The 20,682-nt window shown below is 33.9% G+C and overlaps 1 protein-coding gene across 2 annotated transcripts; it reads left to right on the top strand.

Annotated features, from left to right (window-relative positions):
- Nucleotides 1-6,851: 6,851 nt before the first annotated feature.
- LOC148854376 (chorismate mutase 1, chloroplastic-like) lies at nt 6,852-19,458 on the top strand. 2 transcript variants are annotated; one of them, XM_088941076.1, is made up of 6 exons: nt 6,852-7,339; nt 9,408-9,630; nt 9,725-9,811; nt 10,407-10,550; nt 18,567-18,659; nt 18,756-19,458. In XM_088941076.1, exons 1-6 carry the CDS (start codon nt 7,152-7,154, stop codon nt 18,990-18,992), a joined length of 972 nt encoding a protein of 323 aa, XP_088797202.1. In that variant the 5' UTR covers nt 6,852-7,151; the 3' UTR covers nt 18,993-19,458. The 2 variants fall into 2 exon arrangements, with proteins under 2 accessions (XP_088797202.1, XP_088797203.1); XM_088941077.1 differs by lacking the exon at nt 10,407-10,550 and having other exon boundaries at nt 6,856-7,339.
- The last annotated feature ends 1,224 nt before the right edge of the window (nt 19,459-20,682 follow it).

The raw sequence follows: 20,682 nt of genomic DNA, 5'->3' as shown, positions 1-20,682 counted from the left end.
ATATATATTGTCTTTGGGATCTTGACGTTATATTAATTTCGAACATCAAATCAGGAGGAATGACCATGGCAAATGCCAAAAACTATTAATCTTTCACATTTATGATCACTCATAAACTGGGTTCAACTATGATATGGGAAAGATATGATATCTGAAAGACTTTCCATCAATTAATTGGAATAAAAAATCTGATAGTCAATTAGGTGTTGTTTATCAAAATTTATGGATAGATTTTGATTGATCAAAACTCTTTCCATGCCATATTTTTTTTGCATCATAGATTTTCCCTCTTAACCCAGATATTTCTATATATTCCATTTAGCATTATTTGAATAAACCATTCCTTCATATTTAATCAAACTTCTGGACTGGATACAATATATAAGCAAATGTAGAATTAAAAAGGACTAGATCAGCAATGATTATGATTTATTAATTTATCTTTGAAACCTTAACAGTAGAAGCTGAGAGTAATTTCCTCGGAAATTATTTTCATGGTTTGAAAGGATAAGGTAGCGAGTGGTTATTTTGGACAGTTGTCATCGAGTTAGTAGGAAGGGTAGCAGAATGTGGTTAGTAGGAGATTCAGATTGGCTGGAAGGAGATGGGCTATGAGAGTTTTGCTAATTTATTTGTACATGTATTTTTATAAAAAAAATAAATAATATAAAATATTACAAAAAAATGCAATATAAACATATTTATAAATAAATAGCATCTATATATATACTATTATATCGACGACCGAATTCTTTTAGATTCCTATATAGCTGGGATAAGACATGGATGATGATAATAATGACGAAGAGCTTCAACACCTATAGCAACAATCAGTGTGGTTGTCGGTATAACCCATAAAGGGATAGACCAATGAATGTTTTGGTTTTACCAACAACCTTTGTCCATTGGTATATGTACACTTTGTTGTACGAGTATAATTTTCATGTACTTGATAAGGGTGTTCACACATCGGTCAGTTCGGTTGCAAGCATTTTGACTAACCAAACTGACCTCTCGGGTTGGTAAATAGGTAAACTGAAACCAACTGATCATAAGGGAAAACTAACCTAACCATGAAGGATCAGTTTGTGTCAGTTTCTCGGTTTGATCAAGTCAGTCTATGAGTTGCATGAAAATTGGATAGATATATAGAGAGAAGAAGAAGAAGAAGAAGGACTTTGGGCTCCAAACTTATTGTGGCCTTTTCTCACGGTGGTAAAGTTGTTTGGCTGATTGCATTGGTCATTGATATATTTTTGAAAATATCACAAGTGTAACCTCATAACCCCAATAGATTGTATTAAAAAGAAAGGGGCATTTTTGTAATTGAAATTCAAGGTTTTAGTTGTGTATTTGTGTTAATTCTCATGTTCACTATACAAAGCAAAAAAGGACAAAGAATATGGGTGGGGAGTTGTGACGCGTTGAATGCCTTAAAGCATGTGAGGAGAAGTCAATACTTGTATCCTAGCTTGGGAGGTTGAAAGCCTTTTATAATCCTATTTATGCTATATATAAAAGTGTGAATGCAAATGTAAAACTTTTTTTGGACTAAATTTGCCCTTTATTTATTTGTTTGATAAAGGGTACAAAAGTCACTTTATTATAACTTTAATTCCAACTTTAATGGCTACTAAAATTCCTTATATGTGTATTTAATTCATTTCTAATTGTAGGGGTTAAAAATGTAACTTTAATTATTATTTTCCATCTTTTTTTAATTCCCACTCATTAAGTCTTATACTTAAGGTACTAAATCTCATTATCTCTTGTTAAATCTTATGTTTTTAAGTTGTTTTCACTAATAAATGCTACCAATTAGATCTATTTCAATATTTTTCAACAATATAAACCAATATATTTTAAAATTGACTCAAAAACAAAACCATTCTTTATCCAAGTGTTAGTTAAGCAATTCAACCATTCAAATCAAATTGATCAACCTATGAAGTCATATTTATGTAATAAAATTTTTAAAATATAAATAAATACAAAAAATACAAAAAATATATAGAAAAGATATACATTTTTATGATATTTTTATTAAACAAGTTTGAAAAAAAATATGTGTAATAAACAATAACTATTTTTATTGATAATGAAAATGAAATGCATAGTTTACAACTGACCAAAAATGAAATATAAAAAATAATAATAATTAGTTTAACTTTTAAGCTAAATGTGTTAACCTTTAATGTCATAAATAAATAAGAAAAAAATGATAAAATATACAAATGCATAAATTTTGCAAAAAAAATAACATTTAGGCACATGTATAATATCATATATTCATCATATTAAACAAAAAACTAAGTGTGGCATATCAAAATTATTTTTAACACAAAAATACAAAAAAAAATAAAGAAAAAATTGAACACATGTATAATTTTATATTTACACTACTATTAAAAATATGAACAAGATTGTGGAATGCTTTGTCTTTTGGTTTCATATCGACGATTCAATCATCCAATTTGAGTGGGTCAAGCTGATAAAATGTAACTTTTTATTTTGACTGTTAGATTAGAATTAGGTTAAAGTCCACTGTATATATACATTATTATGAGAGGGGAGTGTGAAACTTTAAGGAGTTAGATAGTTAAAGTTAAGAAGTGAGAAAGAAGAAGAAGAAGGAACCGCTACTAGTGGCTATCTTCATGTTCATCATCACAATTGCTACAACACCATTTGCCTTCTTCTTAGATCTTATATCCCATATGGAAAAACTAAAAACCCTTACTAATTATGACCATTAGGAATAATCGAACAAGATTATGAGATGTGGAAGTTTCTTTTTTCAATTTTTTTTCTAATTTATATTCTAAAATAAATAAAAAATTGGAATTAGTTTTAATAGTTAAAATGTTTGGATCAACGGTTCTCTAATAATTTCAATGGTTTTGTCAACTGTTATTTAATCTTTTGCAATATGCATCTGACTAATAATAAAAAATACATCAAATTCATAGAAAAATTCTGAATACATCATTACTATAATTATCATTGTCTAGAATTGCCACATGCAAAGCACGTGCACACTTACTATAATTATTACTATAACACAACTAATCTATACCATATATAAAAGTGTGAATGCAATGTGAAACTATTTTTTAGACTAAAATTACCCTCTACTTATTTATTTGAGAAAATGTATAAATGCCATTTTATTATAGCTTTAATGCCAATGTTAATGACTATTAAAATGTTCATAATTGTGTATTTAGTCAATCTCTAATGGTTACGTTGAAAATGTAACTTCAATTATTACTTCCCACCTCATTTAATCCCATTTCATCAAGTCTTGTGCTCAAATCATTAACTCTCATTTTCTCATATTAAATTAGATCCATGTCAATATTTTTAACAATATAAACCCATATATTTTAAAATTGATTAAAAATAAATAAAACCACTTTTAACCCAAGTGGTGGCTAAGCAATCCTGCTATCCAAATCAAATTGATCAACCTACAAAGTCATAGTTAGGTAATAAAATTGTTAAGATAGAAATAAATATAGAAACTTACAAAAAAGTAGAAAAATTAGACACATTTATGATGTTTTTATTAATAAAATAAAAAAAAGTGTAATAAACAATAATTATTTTTATTGGTAATGAAAATGAAATACATAATTTAGAACTAACCAAAATGAAATTATTTTATTATTTGACAAAGATCAATAGTTCAAATTTTGGGTCAAACATGTTAACCTTTAATGTCATAAATAAATAATAAAATATAATATAAAAATACAAAATGAAAAGAAATACATATTTACACTATTTTCACACAAAAATGAAAAAAATACCACAACTTTATTGAATAGAAGAGTCAACAATTTGGTACTATTCATTTTTTTGCCAAATTTAGATGTTTGAAAAGGAAAATTAGATAACACTTGAAGGGCATTTGTCTCTTTTCAAATGCCACTTAACGACTGGTTAACGATAGATACTAGATTGACACATTTTGAAAATTTGGGTATTGAATTTTCATTTTTAAAGTTCTGAGATCAAAGTGGCATTAACACAAAGTACAAGATACTAATTGAGAATTTTCCTATTACTAGTAATTAAGCACATGCGTTTCACACGTATGAACTTTTATTTTTCATATTAATTACTTGAATTTTAGATATAACATAGTTAATATATAAATTGATATTTAATAAAAGTAACAATATGACTAAAAAACTTAAATACTTGTACTAAATGTGCACATGCATAAAATTATTATTATTATTATTATTATTATTATTATTATTATTATTATTATTATTATTATTATTACTACTACTACTACTAACAATTATTTTTTATTTAATATGATGATTATATAACATTAGAAATACTCTAGAATGTCTTTGACAAAACTCTATACTTTTTATTTTTTATATTCAATATTTTTTAAATATTTATTATTCAATTATGACATCATGAATTTCTTTGAAAAGTTAGGACCATTGACCCATCATTTAAATAAGAAAATAAACTTGCTTTCAAAACAGTTTTAAATTATATATTTCATCTATATTATATAAATAATTTTTAATTATCACACTTAGTTTGACATAATTAATATATAATTTTTTATATATTCATTTGATTACTTATAATTTTTTATTACCTTTCAAACATTTGTTATTTAACTATCATATCATCAATTAATTCATTTGACATAAACCACTAACCCATGACCCCCCCCCCCCAAAAAAAAAAAAAAGATTGATTTATAGGTTGACACTAAATTTTGCATTATATTTCTGTTATTGATAAAATTATATCTTATGTATAATATTTAATTTTCTTCAATATAATAAATGTATAATATTATAGATGTACCCAATGTTTTATTTTTTATAAATATGTAACATTATATCTTATGCACAAATTTTTTTTTTTATTTTTCATATTTTTTATTGTTAGAAATTTTATTATTTGACTATGACATCATTTCATTTATAGGTTGATACTAATTTTGGCATTCTATTTTAATCATTTATAAAAATACTTATTACATTTCATACTTATTTTTTGTTCAATATAATGAATATACAATATTAGTGATGTGTGGCCCAATTCTTTTTTTTTTTTTTGTATTGTATTATATTTCTTATTATTTAATTATGATATTATTTATTAACGCATTTAACCCCAAATGGTTGAATTGCTTACCTTACCATCGAGAGGAAAGAAAATGGTTTTGTTTTTAAATTATTTTTCAAAATATTTTTTTTACATTATTAAAATTAATGTTGTGGATTTAATTAGTATAATTTAATAATGAGAAAACATATCTTAAATATATAGTTTAGTAAGAAAATATACTTTAGACATGTAATTTAATGAGAGATAATAGGAAAATAGTTTTACTTCCAATTGATTTTAAATTTTACATTTCATTTCCATCGCTAATATACTTTAGATATGCAATTTCATTTCCATCACTAATTAAAAACATTTATTATTTATTATCAATGTTTTCAACATATTGTTGACTTGATTGATTGAACTGATCAAACTGTCACTCGAACTTGATCTTGGGTTTGGTTTTGTTGAAACTCCACCTTTTTCAGTTAAAAACTGTCCAACCTGAGTGGTTCAACAATTGCCCTATTCGACTCATTAACTAGGTTGCAAGTTGTGCACTTAATTATATGCAAACTTTTTGTAAGCCATAACTTTGCACCCTGATGTTTGATTGGGGTTGTCTAATTTTTATTTTGGGTAGCTTATCAAGATCTATACGTCCCAAGGGCCTTAGGCGCATTGCCTTGCTATTTTCGCGAGAAAACCCCTTTTTGGGCCCCAAATTGCAATTTTAATATTTTTATAAATAAAAATTTAAAATCTGAATTAAAAGACATTAATAAATGTAACATAATACATATATTATATGTAATGTATGTAAAACATAATTATAATATATATATATATATATATATATATATATATATATATTGATAAAATAATTATAACATAACTATAAGTCTATAATATATGTAAAACATAATTATACTATTTATTGATAAAATATGTATTTTACACATACACACAGTTGATGCAAAGCGGTTTGACTCGTTTGGCCTTGATAGTCGAACTAATGACCTATGACCCGAAGGCAAAAGCGGGCCTACATCTAGGTCGGTTTTTAAAATATTGTTTATCATACTTATTATTGTTTAATATATCAAATATATGATGTTAAAAACATTCTCATTTTTTAATTTCTACTTTTTTGCATTTTATATATATTTGAATTTTATTATTTAATTATGGTAACATAGATTAGCCCATTTTACTAAAATGGTTTAATTTCTTACCACCACCTAGATGAAAACACTATTTTTTTCTAGCTATATATTAAAAGTATAAGTTTTTATGTTATTGAAATTATTAGTTATATATAGATTTAATTATAGAATTTAATGATGAAAAAAACAAAAAAGCCTTAAATATCTGATTCAATGAAGGTGAATGTAAATTAATACCTTAAATGTTGAATTTAATGAGAGAGAATTGAATGTAATGAAAATTTTAAAATTACCTATTTTTTAATTTATTTAATATCAATAACCAACTATCCTATTTACCCTTATTTTTTATCAATGAACTTAAATATAAAGGGTAAATTTTATCCTAAAAAAAATTCAAAAAATATTGTTGAGATATAGATATAGATTTTTTCACCAAAATTGCACAAAATTGCAATTCCGTGGGCAAATGGGTCCCTTTTGTACGGTGCAAAAGAACGGGGCCTAAGAGTTTCTAATCGTCTGATATGTGTGAATCCACACAAATATCAGACTGGTATGCCACTATATATATATGGAACAGCAATGTTTGGTACCTGAATCCACACGACCCAATCGCTTTTTGTTCTCCTTCCCCGCTTCCCTGCCTCGCAGACTCACGGTAGAAACAGAAAACTTGGACCTAACGTTACCGACCCACGAGTTTCCCGGTTCGCACAGGTCACATCTACCACTCCGAATCTTCCCCTACATTACGGCTGACAGCTGACTACTGTCCTTTCTTCCATTATTATTCATTTGCTTCATCGGTTCGTTTCGTTCCTCTTTTTCCCACTTCCTCTCTCTTTCTCTTGTATTTTCCCTGCGCTTCTGATCTCGTCCATCTCGCCCTCGATGGACATAAATCTGTTAAAACCCACTTCTCGGACTGCGATTTCAACTCCTTGTTTCTTCAAATCTTCGCGACCGATCACCCTTTTCCCCAATGCAACTAGGAAATCTTCCATTTTCGGGTTTGTTCAGTTAAGTTCATCAAGGAGATGCGTTCACTCTGTCAAAGCTTCTGCGGCTTCATCTGCCGGGTAATAACAGAAAAAACCAATTTTCTAGTTCTGTTAATGTGTTTGCCTGTGTTTGCTTTTCAACTTCAGTTGAAACTCTTAATGTGTATTTTCCATAGTCTGATCGTTGTTACTAAGCTCATTTGTTTTGCGTGTTTTTCTTTGTTAAGATGTTTGCCCAATTGGGCATGCCTGTAATGTTGACTTTGAATTAAATTTGGATGCTTTTAATGCTATAGTTTCTCAATTACTTGAAAATTTACTGCTGTGATTGATGGTAGGGGTCCTTTCCTTTTGTTCTTTGATCCCATTTCCCATTTTTATGGAGAACGAACCTTTTCCCCCATGAATTGTGGGCATTTAGTGAAACAATGTCGATTTATGGCGATCCACGAAAAAATTAGACAGAGAGAAGAGCAAAGCATCTTACCATTTTTTAACTCGCAGTACTTAATTGTGACATGGAGTCGTTTTCTCAGGTAAAACACATAACGATACCAAGGGAGGTTATGTGGTTTTTCATATTCTCTGCACTTTGTAATATCCCCCGCCCCCCTTGTGGCCCCATCAAGTAAATTATAATCACTGTATGGGTCTATCATAGGTTCCTGCACATGGTTTAACTTCCCGACATGTATTGGTTATGTAATGTGCTTATTCTCAGCAGTTTTTCATGATGAGAATAAATTTAACAAACATTATAGGATGGAAGAAGGTGATGCATATTACTAGGGGTGTTAATGGACCAGTTTTGGGTTGGACCCGTCCAAAATCAATTTGGATGGATTGGACAGACCAATAAGACATATTGAGTTGGACCAGTCCAGACTTAATGGTCCAAAGTAATGTGCTTATTCTCAGCAGTTTTTCATGATGAGAATAAATTTAACAAACATTATAGGATGGAAGAAGGTGATGCATATTACTAGGGGTGTTAATGGACCAGTTTTGGGTTAGACCCCGTCCAAAATCAATTTGGACGGATTGGACAGACCAATAAGACATATTGAGTTGGACCAGTCCAGACTTAATGGTCCAAAGTATTTATTGGATTGGACCTGGTCCATGAGTAATGGATTTATATTGGATTGGGTTGGATTGAACCTATATATCTGGGCCATTGACAGAAGATAAGAATACAGGTGTCAATGAACCAGGTTTGGGTTGAAACCAATTTGAACGGATTGGGCGGTCCAGCATTGAATTGGACTGGTCGAAATGGTCCAGAGTATTCATCGGATTGGATTGGACCTGGTCCATCTGTAATGGACTCGTATTGGATTGGACCAATCCGACCCGTTCCAATCAACACCCCTGCATATTACCATGCATACGTCGTGATGCCTACAATCATACAGTTGCATAGAATGGATGCTCATGTTGGTATGACTTAATACATTCTGGTCAAAGAGAATTATCTGAACACCTGTTTAGTGATAGGCTCAAATTATTCCTGCAAACTAACTGCTCAATGAGCTTCATGGGATCAAGCTGATAACTGAATTGAAGGATGCCAGTTGTTTCATTGTCAGATGCCCATCCAAATTCATCTCAGCTAGCATAGAAGAGAAAAATGGCATGGTGATGTAGGAAAAAGAAAATGAATAAATCATGCAGGTATATGTGTACACAATTACACGTAGATGTACAAGTCTTTGATATGTGTAAAATTGTAAATATAGATTTATTAAGAAAGTGCATCATATCCTTCATTGCTCGTGAAATGCTTGAGCATAGTTATGCATAACAATGTTATAAATAATTATACTTGCATTTGCGTATCAAGACACCAATATGCTGATAGTGAGACATGAAAGAATATGTGTACATCAGCACATGGACATATGTGCATGCTTATTTTTGAAATTCAACACCTGATCTTGAGGTTTCAATGACAACTGAACTAATTAAAAGGTTTAACTAATTCTGTGGCATATGAAATAAAGCAAGTGAATCATTAATACATATACATATATGTACCTGCATTGTGGTCTTAAAATATGCAAAGATTACTTCTAATGGTTTCAGTCAGCATTTGTGATTTTGAGTCCTATTCAACTATATTCTGATATTAAACTATTTTTTGTAGATTGGAGAGGAAGAAGAGGGTGGATGAGAGTGAAAGCTTGACCTTGGACAGTATAAGACATTCTTTAATTCGTCAAGAAGATAGTATAATATTTAGCCTTTTAGAGAGAGCTCAGTACTGTTACAATGCTGACACATATGATCATAATGTATTCTCCATGGATGGGTTTGAAGGCTCTTTGGTTGAGTTCATGGTCAGGGAAACTGAAAAGCTTCATGCTCAGGTAAAACTAAACCTCTTAAAGAGACAAAAGAAAAAAAAAAAGCGACTGATAGTTTTGCAAGTTTTCTTGACTTGCTTTCCTCTTGCATGTTTAGGTTGGCAGATACAAAAGCCCAGATGAGCATCCGTTCTTTCCAGCCGATTTACCCGAGCCAATGCTCCCACCTCTTCAATACCCACAGGTCAAATACAACTTCATAAGTGGTTGTTATTTATACAATGTGAACTATGTTGTCCAATCTTGGTCAATTGCCAAGCTCAGTCCAATATGCTAGACTCCAAATTGATTATTTAGTTATTGAACGATCGTTTGGTGTCATCATGCCATGATCATATATAAGGAGCATATTACCAAATAATGCAGTCATTTTTTTAATCAGTTCTGATGGTTGAACTGAAATTTAAAATGCTTCATTTTCTATTTGGCTGGTCAATCTTAAAACCTTTTACTCTGTGTTCTGGGTTTGGTTCTCCAATTGATATAAATATTGCAAACTTTGAGAATGACATTGAAAGTTCACTTCAGAAAATAAAACAGTGAAGATCTTGTCCAAAATTTTGCAGCTGATCTAAAAATTATGATCAAGAGAGCTTAATTTCAAGCTGGTTCCAGTCCTCACCAACTCTCTAGTTTGCATCCCTTTATGTAAAGATAAATAGTGATTCTAACTTTGGTAACCCTTTTTTCATAATTCTGTATAATGCTCATATTACTGTTGCTTTATTATTTGCCTGGTAGCTGCTTCTTACTTTGTCATATTATATTTCTCCTACTAGGTTTTGCATCCTATTGCTGATTCTATCAATATAAACAACAAGATCTGGGATATGTATTTTGGAGATCTTCTTCCAAGATTGGTTAAAAAAGGAGATGATGGTAACTGTGGATCTGTTGCTGTTTGTGACACAATTTGCCTGCAGGTATGCATTTTAGAAAGGTTAATTCTCATCTTTTATTCTAAAAGTTATTGTGGGGAGTCGTGGTTGAAAGGAATGAGAGATCTATCCCATGGACGCCCAAAGATTGCGGAATAGGGGGCGAATTTCAAAAATTTTTCTCTCCCTTCAACTGGGAATCACATTCCCTATTTAGAAAATCATATTTTCAAGGATTAATCTTGAACCTTAAACTGAACCAGATCTGAACCAAAAGGAATGGGAGAGAATAATACCTGATACGGAGAAGTAATGTCTCCCAACGAAGGTGTTCACGCCCAAGGAAGGATCCAAAGACTGCTCCCACTGAAGATGGCGCAGTGTAGGATGGAGCAGAATCAACAGTGTTCTTCTCCAAGAACCCTGTCCTTCGCAAGAAACAGTAGGATGGAATGTGAGCACAGCTTCCTTTTCAATCATTTCTCAAAGAACTGATGTCAAGATCTAATATTGACTTCTCCCACAGCTGGAGATCGAACTGGCAAACAGGGCGGCAAGAGCAGGGAGGTGGCAAGAGAGTATTCGCAGGCTGCAGAATTCTCTCTTCTTGATTTCAGCACTAAAGAGGATTTGATGTGTTTCTTGGTCTCTCTCAAGGCTGCCGCCCCCTCCTTCTTTTTGTTAACTTAAAAGATCAGCTCTTAATTCCATTAGGAGGTGCTTATCCAAATCATATTTGGATCAGCCTTCTCTTCTAGTGATAAGGATAAACCCTTATTTTATCTGCAGATTAGATTAGTTTTATCCTAATCCCATTAGGAGGTTTCTAGATCTGAATCACATTCAGATTTGGACTCTCTGAGTGGATAGGATTAAGACCCTATCCTATCTGCTAATCCATCTCAGAATTCACCTCTTTAATTAACTAAATAAATAGCCCAGTTCGAAATGGGCTTTAGGCCCATCAAGCTTATGTGCTCACTTAACCTTGCTAACTGCTGCCCAGTTGGACTTTCCTGTATGGCGTGGGACCCAAGCATTGATCTACACATCAGCCACATGGGTTTGGCCCAGCCTTTGTTACAAGGTCTGGTTGAATACACTGTTAAGACAGCGCACCCCCTGAAACCCATCAAATGGGCTCTATGGGTCCAACACTTACCCTAAGTGGTCCCTGGATCAAGCCACCTTGTAACACCTAGGGACTGTGAGCAGATGCAAGATTAACCCATCAGGTATTATCCTCAATGGTCTTACACTTAACCTCTCAGCCCTTAATGATCATACACTGCCCAACAAGAGAGGACCTCTCCCTCGGCTGCAAGGAACAGTGTTGCACTCTCCACTTATATGGATCCCGGGAATTAAAACCTTTTGCAAACATTTTAGAAACCATAATTTATATACTTTTATATCTCATATAAAATATACTTTGCAAAACAAATTTCAACGGTTGAAATCGGCTGCCGGCAGTCTTGGTTTCCAACAGTGAGAGCGCATCCCTGATCATTACCTTTGTCCGATAAAGGAGCTGATCCTATCACTATGATCACCCACTCAGATGAATTCTCGGATTGTCCCAACATACCCAGGTTTTGACCCCCGCTAAGGATCTCATTGATTGGTACATCAAAAAGACAGACCGATCCGACACCTAGTGCAGTATCATAATCGAGTCTAGGGGTTGGGTGTAACTTTCCAGTTTTGCCCATTAATCTCCAAGGTCCAGGGCAATACTGGAAATTTGGTCCAGTTCAAAGATTAAGCCACCTCAACCGACTTGGTGGCACCACAGTGTCAGCCTTGTCAGGATAGGTCTCCCCAGACCGATTCACTGGCTGTGAATATTCTAAACTAACACGAGTCTCAATAAGTGTCCAGTTTAAGGGTATTACACAGAAACATACCAAGGGAACATGAATCAAATATGCACTTTTATTCATTTACAATAAATTCATAACGTACATCAATTTTGATTGAAGCTAAGGGCATACAAAGCTGTCTAACAGTGGCGGCGTTTTTTTTTTTTGATAAATAATATATCACGCTCCATTAAATTCAGAGAGAAATTACAGACCCTTGGGAAGGTGTGACTCATGATATGCCACCTCTCCAAACAGAAAACACATAAAACACAAACCACAAAAACTATAGCAAAAAGTACATGAGTGCTACTACATGATTACAGTTTAGCCCAAAACAGTGTTTCCCTATTTGCCCCTTGTTTTGCCAAGGTATCAGCAAAGGCATTCGCTGATCTCCCCACCCACTCTGTAACAGACATATTCCTTGTCAGCCATTTGTATTTCTTTAGCTCATTCTTGTAAACCCATGCAACCTCTAGATTATTTAGCCACTCCACTACTACCTAAGAGTCCCCTCCAACAGCTTCTCCACACCCAATTCTTTTGCAAGAAGGACTCCTTGTATGGCAGCTAACAATTCTGCTTTAACAGAATTCCCAACTCCCAATGGGCTAGACTAGAGAAGGATAACCTCTCTAGCCTCATTTCTCAGAACTCCTCCCAATCCAGAGGGCCCTGGGTTGCCCTGGCTACTCCCATCAAAATTTAGTTTCAAAAAACCTTGTGGAGGGGATTTAGTTCGTAAAAACCCAATCCTTTAAAGATGAGCAGCTTGCTACTGCTATCTAGTTCCTCCATAGATCGTTAAAAGAGAAATGGTGAAATAGTTCCATAGACTTTAAGAGTGTATTGCCCTATTCGCAACCCTTCAAGGCCTGACTGCTCCTTTTCTTCTCTTGGAATATTCTAGTATTCCTTTATTCCCAAACTGTCCAGATCAAAGCTGCTCTCGCACACCTTCACATGTTTCTTCCTCTTTTATGGGGCCAAGAGAAAGTAGATGAGTTAAACAACATGCTTATTTCGGCTGGCATTTCCCACCTGCACCCAAATAAGGAGAAATGCCAAACCCAAAGCTTCGTAGTAACATCACAGGATAAAAATAAGTGATAACAATCCTTGCCATGAGATATGCAAAGAGTACATTAGTTAGGTGAGATATAGAGAAAGGGTCTTCACTTTTGTAGGTTATCCATGGTGTTAACTTTCCCATGGCACACTTCCCAACATAAAGCCATAACCTTAGGGGGAATTGGCCTACACCAAACTTCTTAGAAAGGGAAACTCCGTTGAGAGGATATGTTGCAAAGGCCGCACTTGTTTGCAGTGTAAATACCAGATCGGTGTAATATTACAATCTGGTCCGGTTTTGTGGTTGTTTGGATGGAGTGTAAAAGAACACTGAAGAGCGGTGTAAAACTCCCTTTTGAAAGACTTTACATCGATTATCGATGTAAAAAACACGCTGATATTTTCGATGTAAAACTCCTCCCACCATTTTCATTCGCTCGTAACGTCTCTCTTTTTCATCTCCTTCCCACCACACCAATAGTCAAGTTTGCTTTTGGTGGTGGGGGGGGGGCTTAGGAAGATGGTTGTTTCCATTATGGCATATAAGGGATGGGTTTTTGGTTAGGCTTTGAGGTTGGAGGACGAAGAAAGGATAAATCCTTCTACGATATTCGGTCAAATGGTTTAGAGTGCTTCATTGTAAGTAACTCCAAATGACAATCTGGATCCCCAAGGCATTGAGAGTGTATTTGCGATGTTAGATGAGGAGAATAGTGGGGGCTTCGTACGTCGGTGGCGTATTTGCATTTAAGGTGGTTGCTATTGCTAGAGATTGAAATAGGCGGTGCTCCATTTTGGAAGATAGTCTCCTCCACTGCCGTCCGGTGGACTTCTAAGTTTCTATGCCACTCCACTCTGGTGAAGGGTCGTTCTTCTCTATGTGATGCTATTGTGTCTTCTACTGTATTTGCATACGCCGATGAAGTTGGTTTTCTCTTGTCTAGCCAACATGGATTGCAACCTCTCGGTTAGAAAGCACTGAGTTTAACAAGGTTGGAGTTTTTCCTCAACCGATTTACCAAATGTGAAGAGTGTTAAATGGGACCAACATCTAGTTCCCATTTTACACTCTCATGAACCCATCAACGTTATAATCCTTGGTGTAAATTTGGATTCAGACCGCAAACAAACGTAACCAAAGTGAATTTAAAAAGGAACCACAATATTAAAAAAAAAAAAAACCCACCTTTGGGATGAGGGATCCAACCAAACCTTTTCAAGGAGGCAAAGCATATTAAACAAGCAGTCAACTTCCTCATCCCTTAACCCTCTACGAAGACCAAAATCCTAAGTCAAGGCCGACAAGTTTAATAGAGAAGGGATTTTGAGATTACCTCTTTTTTATACAAAGAAACATAAAACAAAGATGGAGAGAGGTCTTAAAGGAAGGTGATGGAAATCCTAAGTTTTTTCATGATGTGGCAAATGGGAGGAGGAGAAAGAACTTTGTGTCAAGTTAGAGGTAGGGGGGAATCATTCACTAATCAGGATGATATTGCCAGGAAGTTTGTGGATCATTTCAAATCGATTTATAGAAGACACTTGGAAGAGTGGATGGAAATAGAATGGGTAGAGGGTAGATTGGCCAAGATTGGATGAAGATCAGGTTAGGTGGCTGGAAAGAAATTTTGAGGAAGAAGAGATTAGGAAGGCGATGTTTTTGATGGATAGATCCAACCTCCAAGCCAAGATGGTTTTACAATGGCCTTTTACCAAGATTGTTGGGAGGTGATTGATAAAAGTTGATCTTTGTGAGGCTTTTAATGAGTTTGTAGAGAAGCATATAGTTAATCAAGGCATTAATGCTACCTTCATGGCTCTTATTCCAAAGAAATCTGATGCTATCCATCCTAAAGACTTCAGGCCATATAGTTTGGTGACTAGTATCTATAAAATCCTGGCCAAGGTCCTGTCTTTGAGGATTAAAGAAATCCTTCCCTCCATTATTAGTTAGGCCCAAGGAGCTTTTATCCAAGGACGATAGATAATTGATCAAATCCTAATTGCCAATGAACGTGTGGAAGAGATGAAGAGGTCCAAGTAGAGATGCTTTGTTTGTAGGCTTGATCTTGAGAAAGCCTTTGACTTGGTGGATTGGCAGTTCTTAGTAGAGGTTTTGAGGAAGTGTGGGTTTGGGGAAATATGGTGTAGCTGGGTGTTTGGTTGTGTCAGCTCTTGTCACTATTCCGTCCTAGTAAATGGGGTGGTGAGGGATTTTTTTCCCAACTAGCAGGGGTATTAGACAAGGGGACCCCACTTTCACCTTTTCTCTTTATCTTGGTAGCTGATGTGTTCAGTCGAATTATCACTAGGGCTGATAGGGAAGATGTGATAAGGGGATGGAGAGTAGGCACAAACCGAATTCTAGTAACTCACCTGCAGTTTGCAGATGACTTGATGATCTTCTGTGATGGAGGCATCAGTGAGAAGGTGGGAAACTTGAAAGAATTGATAAGTTTTGTCCAATTTACCTTGGCAAAGTGGTAAGCCTAGAAAAAATAACATTACAAATGAATGCATCCAGGAAAGCTGTGATGTAGGACGGGGTAGGGGTCCTACCAATTTAAGACCTGGTGATCTTTGGTCAATCAAGGGTAAAGAATAAGGGTAAGAAAGCTAGCAGGTAGATTGCTGTCCACCAAAGAATGGGCAATAACATAGAAAGAGAGAGGGAAGCTCTTGCTGTTAGGGTAAACAGCAAAGAGATCGATCACTTATAAGAACAAATAGATGAGAGAGGGTAAAAAGGAAAAATAAAAATCCTGGCAACAACTAGAGTTCACTAAACCAAATTTTATTTCTTCAAATCAACTCCTCTTAAACTCCAATTATGATGACTCTATTTATGAACTCGGATGTCCCTTTACAGACTCCAATTTGCACTAGGAAACTGATCCAAAAATTGCTTTAGAACTAAGACAAATCCATAGATAACCCAGAAAGACACATAAACAAGGACCTAACTCATAAAATGACTCTGTTAACACTTTTTTTTTTTTTTGATAAATATAACTCTGCTAATACTTTCCTAATCCCACTAAAACCAACTTAATCAAAAGGCACCAGACATCACTAAAAATAGTAGATTGTGAGTTTACTAAACATAGTAATTATGAGAATTACTATAAATAGCAAGCCCAAAAGTTATCACAAATGGTGGCTTCGGAATAGCAATAAAATTGTAAAAACAGAATTCTATTCTTAAGACACCTACAACTAGAAAACTAATAATAAAACTGAACCAATACCAATATCCTACCATCCAAAAATTCTGAAATGGTGTAGGAATTAGAAAATTAATTTGTTTTTCCATCTATCTTCCTTGCTTCAATATTTGCACCAACATGGGGTAAACAACTGACAACAGGATAGAAAAAACTTAAGAGAATGTTCTGCCATAAAGGAACGGAAAGCAATTAATGATGATTCTCAGAAAGGCAAGGCGAAGACAAAATCAGACTCTGGCTTCAGATAATGTAAAAATATCTTACAGGTCATTTTTAACAGAAGTTGTGACACTGGATAGAGTGGGATAGAGAAACTGGATTTATCTAGAGAACCCCACATGGCTTGATATGGTTGGTAATGATAAGTCTGTGTGGTCTGACTGCTATTACGAGTTCTTTCTTGCTATATGCAAATAAGATTGTTGAACTAATGCTTCTATTTGATAAACATAACCACTTGGATATCTATATATTAAAACAAGGTTCTCCAAGCATAGTTCTTTTTTTTTCTGTTTTTTATAATTGTTCTTTTTTTTTTTCTAAATGTTATAAACTCCAACTGTTACATTGATGATAGCGGTCTCTAGTGCTCATGGAATGAAATTTACTAATATGGGGGAATTTTGGGTACTCAAATTGATGAGAAGATTTATTAGCCTTTGTGCTTTCTAACAACCTGCAACCTGGAGAAAGTTACCTAAATTATTACTTTATTGGTGATTACTTATCAAATTCTTCCCATTGAAAGTATTATGGTAGTAATTCTAACAAATATGGGTTAAGAAACTGTGAGAAGCTAGTTGGGATTGAAATGAAAAGCAACCTTCTAAGTTCTAATGTCAGAGTTAAAGAGCAGAGACAATCTTGCGTACTAACCATAACAAGCAAGATATTTACGATCCAACCCCTCACTCTAATATACTCTCTTGGCATAAGTTCCAATAAAAGGAATTTAATGTTTGATAAGGTAGATAGAACGGATGGTCCACCATACATTGAATGATTAAATTACAGTATAGTATACAAGAGGATATAACAACTTTTTCTTATAATAATTATTAATTATGATTATAAATAGTAATTATTAAAATTAATAATTTCTATTTTATTTTGTCCATTAATTTTACTTCCTATTATGATGTTACGACTTCATGCGAAACGTCATAAAAATGGTTTGACTTTTGACACAAAAATGATTGGGCACACCATGGATGATTTGATTTGATATGGCCACAATACATCACATTTTTTATCCTCTTGTGTGCATGGGGTATTGATGGAAACATTTTTTTTTATCTGTAAACAGATGATAGGTAGACCCAAATTTGATTCATTGACATTAGAAATTTAAAACAAAGTCTTTAGATTGCTTCAAAGGGTAATTACCTTCACTCTCAAAAAAGTCAATGGTAATTATCTCCACTGAAAAAACTCATTTCAAATGATGTAGGATCCATAAAATGGGCTATTGTTTGCAAATAAAATTTGATTTTGTCTCTTAAATTAAAAAAATCTATATATCAAATAAAAAATAACCTAAATTTACAGTATAAATAATGGGTATGAAACAAAATTGATTGGAATACTGGCCCGGTACTTAGTACGGGGTGGCCATTCTCTACTATCATATGCAGGATTAATTCAGTGATAGGACCTCACACTTGCACCTGACATGTCCATAATGAATTCGCCATGTCCAAATATGAAGGTGTTTTATATGGTTCAAATCAAATGAATGGTTATCTTTCTGCGATCCAAACAGATGAGGCTTTTATTTGGTGTAGCACCTGTAAAAAAGTTTTGCAAACGTGGTATTATAGTCTATTTCAGGCTCTGGTATTGGAACTCTTCACCTTTTATTTGCTTACCAACTTCTTTCTTCTACATTATTGCCGTAGGCACTCTCAAAGAGAATCCACTATGGTAAATTTGTAGCAGAGGCAAAGTTCCGGGCCTCTCCTGCTGCCTATGAAGCCGCTATTAAAGAACAGGTATGCGTTCTTTCCTCTATGTTATATGGTCTATTTTATTTACTTTCATGATTTCTTGTTTTGGATTCAGTTTTGTTCTGCTGCTTGCTTTTGCAGGACAGGGCCCAATTGATGCAAATGCTAACATATGAAACTGTGGAAGCGGCAATAAAGAGAAGAGTAGAGATGAAGGCCAAAACTTATGGGCAGGAAATAATTGTCAATGAGGAGAGAGATGAAGATGATCCTGTATATAAAATCAGGCCAAACTTAGTCGCTGAACTATATGGAGAATGGATCATGCCTTTGACAAAGGAGGTTCAGGTTGAATACTTGTTGAGAAGGTTGGATTGAAGAGAGAATTTTCCCACTTCAAATCAAAGAAAATAAACAAAGAATCAAACATGGAGGCCTTGTCATCTTGTGGATGCCAATGTTAACATATAAGATGGATTGGATTAGTTTTTGGGATTTTTAATTAGTACAGCATGTCCCAAATCCACTTCAGATATTCCCAAGGCATTATTTGGAGGCATTCGCATTACAAGAGCATGGGTTCACAACTGCCATTGCTTATGCTACTTATTTTGATTGGAAACATAAGAGCTTTCCAATTGTAGTCTTTATTGTTTGATTTCTAGGTTCCGTCACTTGGGCTCAGTGCTCTGTGAATCGGCAGTGGTGGGTGCCATTGTTTATTTGCTATTGTTTCTGTCAAATTCTCTATTTCTTGGTGCTCACACAGTCCTGTCTGTCTTTAGGAGGCGCAGTGTGTTTACGTTATTTATTGATGATCCATTGAGATGTTTTTATTTTTTAATGATTTGGAAAGCATCCACTCTTATAGCCCTCTTGTTGCGCATATATTTCAACAAAACTGGGTGACGATGGTTCCAATTGGGGGAAAGAGCCAAGCTGTGGTGTGGACCTTTAGTGAGGTTTTGTTCAGCTTCAGCCCATGAATAATCAAGGTCTGACAGTTGGATTGTCTTCGACTCTGTCACAGCTCTCTCTTGTTTTATCTGTAGATTTTGTACATTCATTTTTATAAGTACGAGCTAGGGTCTAGTAATCTAGTTGAGAACAACAAAACCTGCAACGTCTTCTCAAGCTTATTATTATAGGGGCTGTTTTGTTCCATCGCCATTCATTTAATAAATGTTTTGTATGAAATTTCTCTTGAAAATACGAAAAAAAATAGTGAAAAAGGTTTTTAACATTATTTTTTGATAAAACCTTATTGTGCTACACAAGTCGAGGGGTAGCATTTCCCCTAAAGCTTTTTTTTTTTTTTAATGTCTGCCCCATGAGAAAGGTTTTTAACATTTCTTGGTAGTCAGGTCTCAGGTGCCATTAGATGCCATTAATCACCGCTCAAATTGTGAAAAAATGTCTCTAAAGCTTATTACTATAGGGATTGTTTAGTTTGATTGATGTTTATTTAACAAATGTTTTGTATGATTCTCTCTCCAAAAAATGAGCAAAATTTGTTGAAAAACCTTTTTAATGGTTTTTTGATAATTAGGTGCCATTACATGCCATTGAACACCATATAAGCTGAATAGTGAAAAAGCACTTAAGCGTTGGAAAAATATCAAAATAAGACATTTCTTCCAACAGAGAGCTCATACACAACCTGAGAAAAACATTTCTTTAATAAACGGTTTAACCAAGTCAATGTCTGGAATCGATGTTGTTTTTTATGTATTTTTTGGTGTTTTCTCATTGTTTACTATTTCTAACAATAATATGCTGATGTGGTGTTGAAAAACTCTTATGTAGCATCATCTAGCAATAAAAAATAAAAATAAAAAGTTTTTTAGAAAACAACATATCAATGCATCACGTTTTCTAAAAAATACTTATCAAAAAACGACAATGATTCCAAACATGGTCTAAATAATACTTCAAATTCAAAGCACTTGGAGAAACAGCTATGTAGCATTGAATTGGTGCCATTTTTCGGATAGTGGGCAAAAGCAAGCACCATTGTAATAATCACCGGTCTCATGATCGTATCTCCAGCGTTCAAAGTTCAAACAAT

Source organism: Nelumbo lutea, chromosome 4 (assembly GCF_056320005.1).
Source record: "Nelumbo lutea isolate HS-2025 chromosome 4, American lotus-T2T, whole genome shotgun sequence".
Taxonomy (NCBI): domain Eukaryota; kingdom Viridiplantae; phylum Streptophyta; class Magnoliopsida; order Proteales; family Nelumbonaceae; genus Nelumbo; species Nelumbo lutea.
Note: the sequence above shows the minus strand (reverse complement) of the source record. Positions and strands in the feature narration are given on the sequence as shown.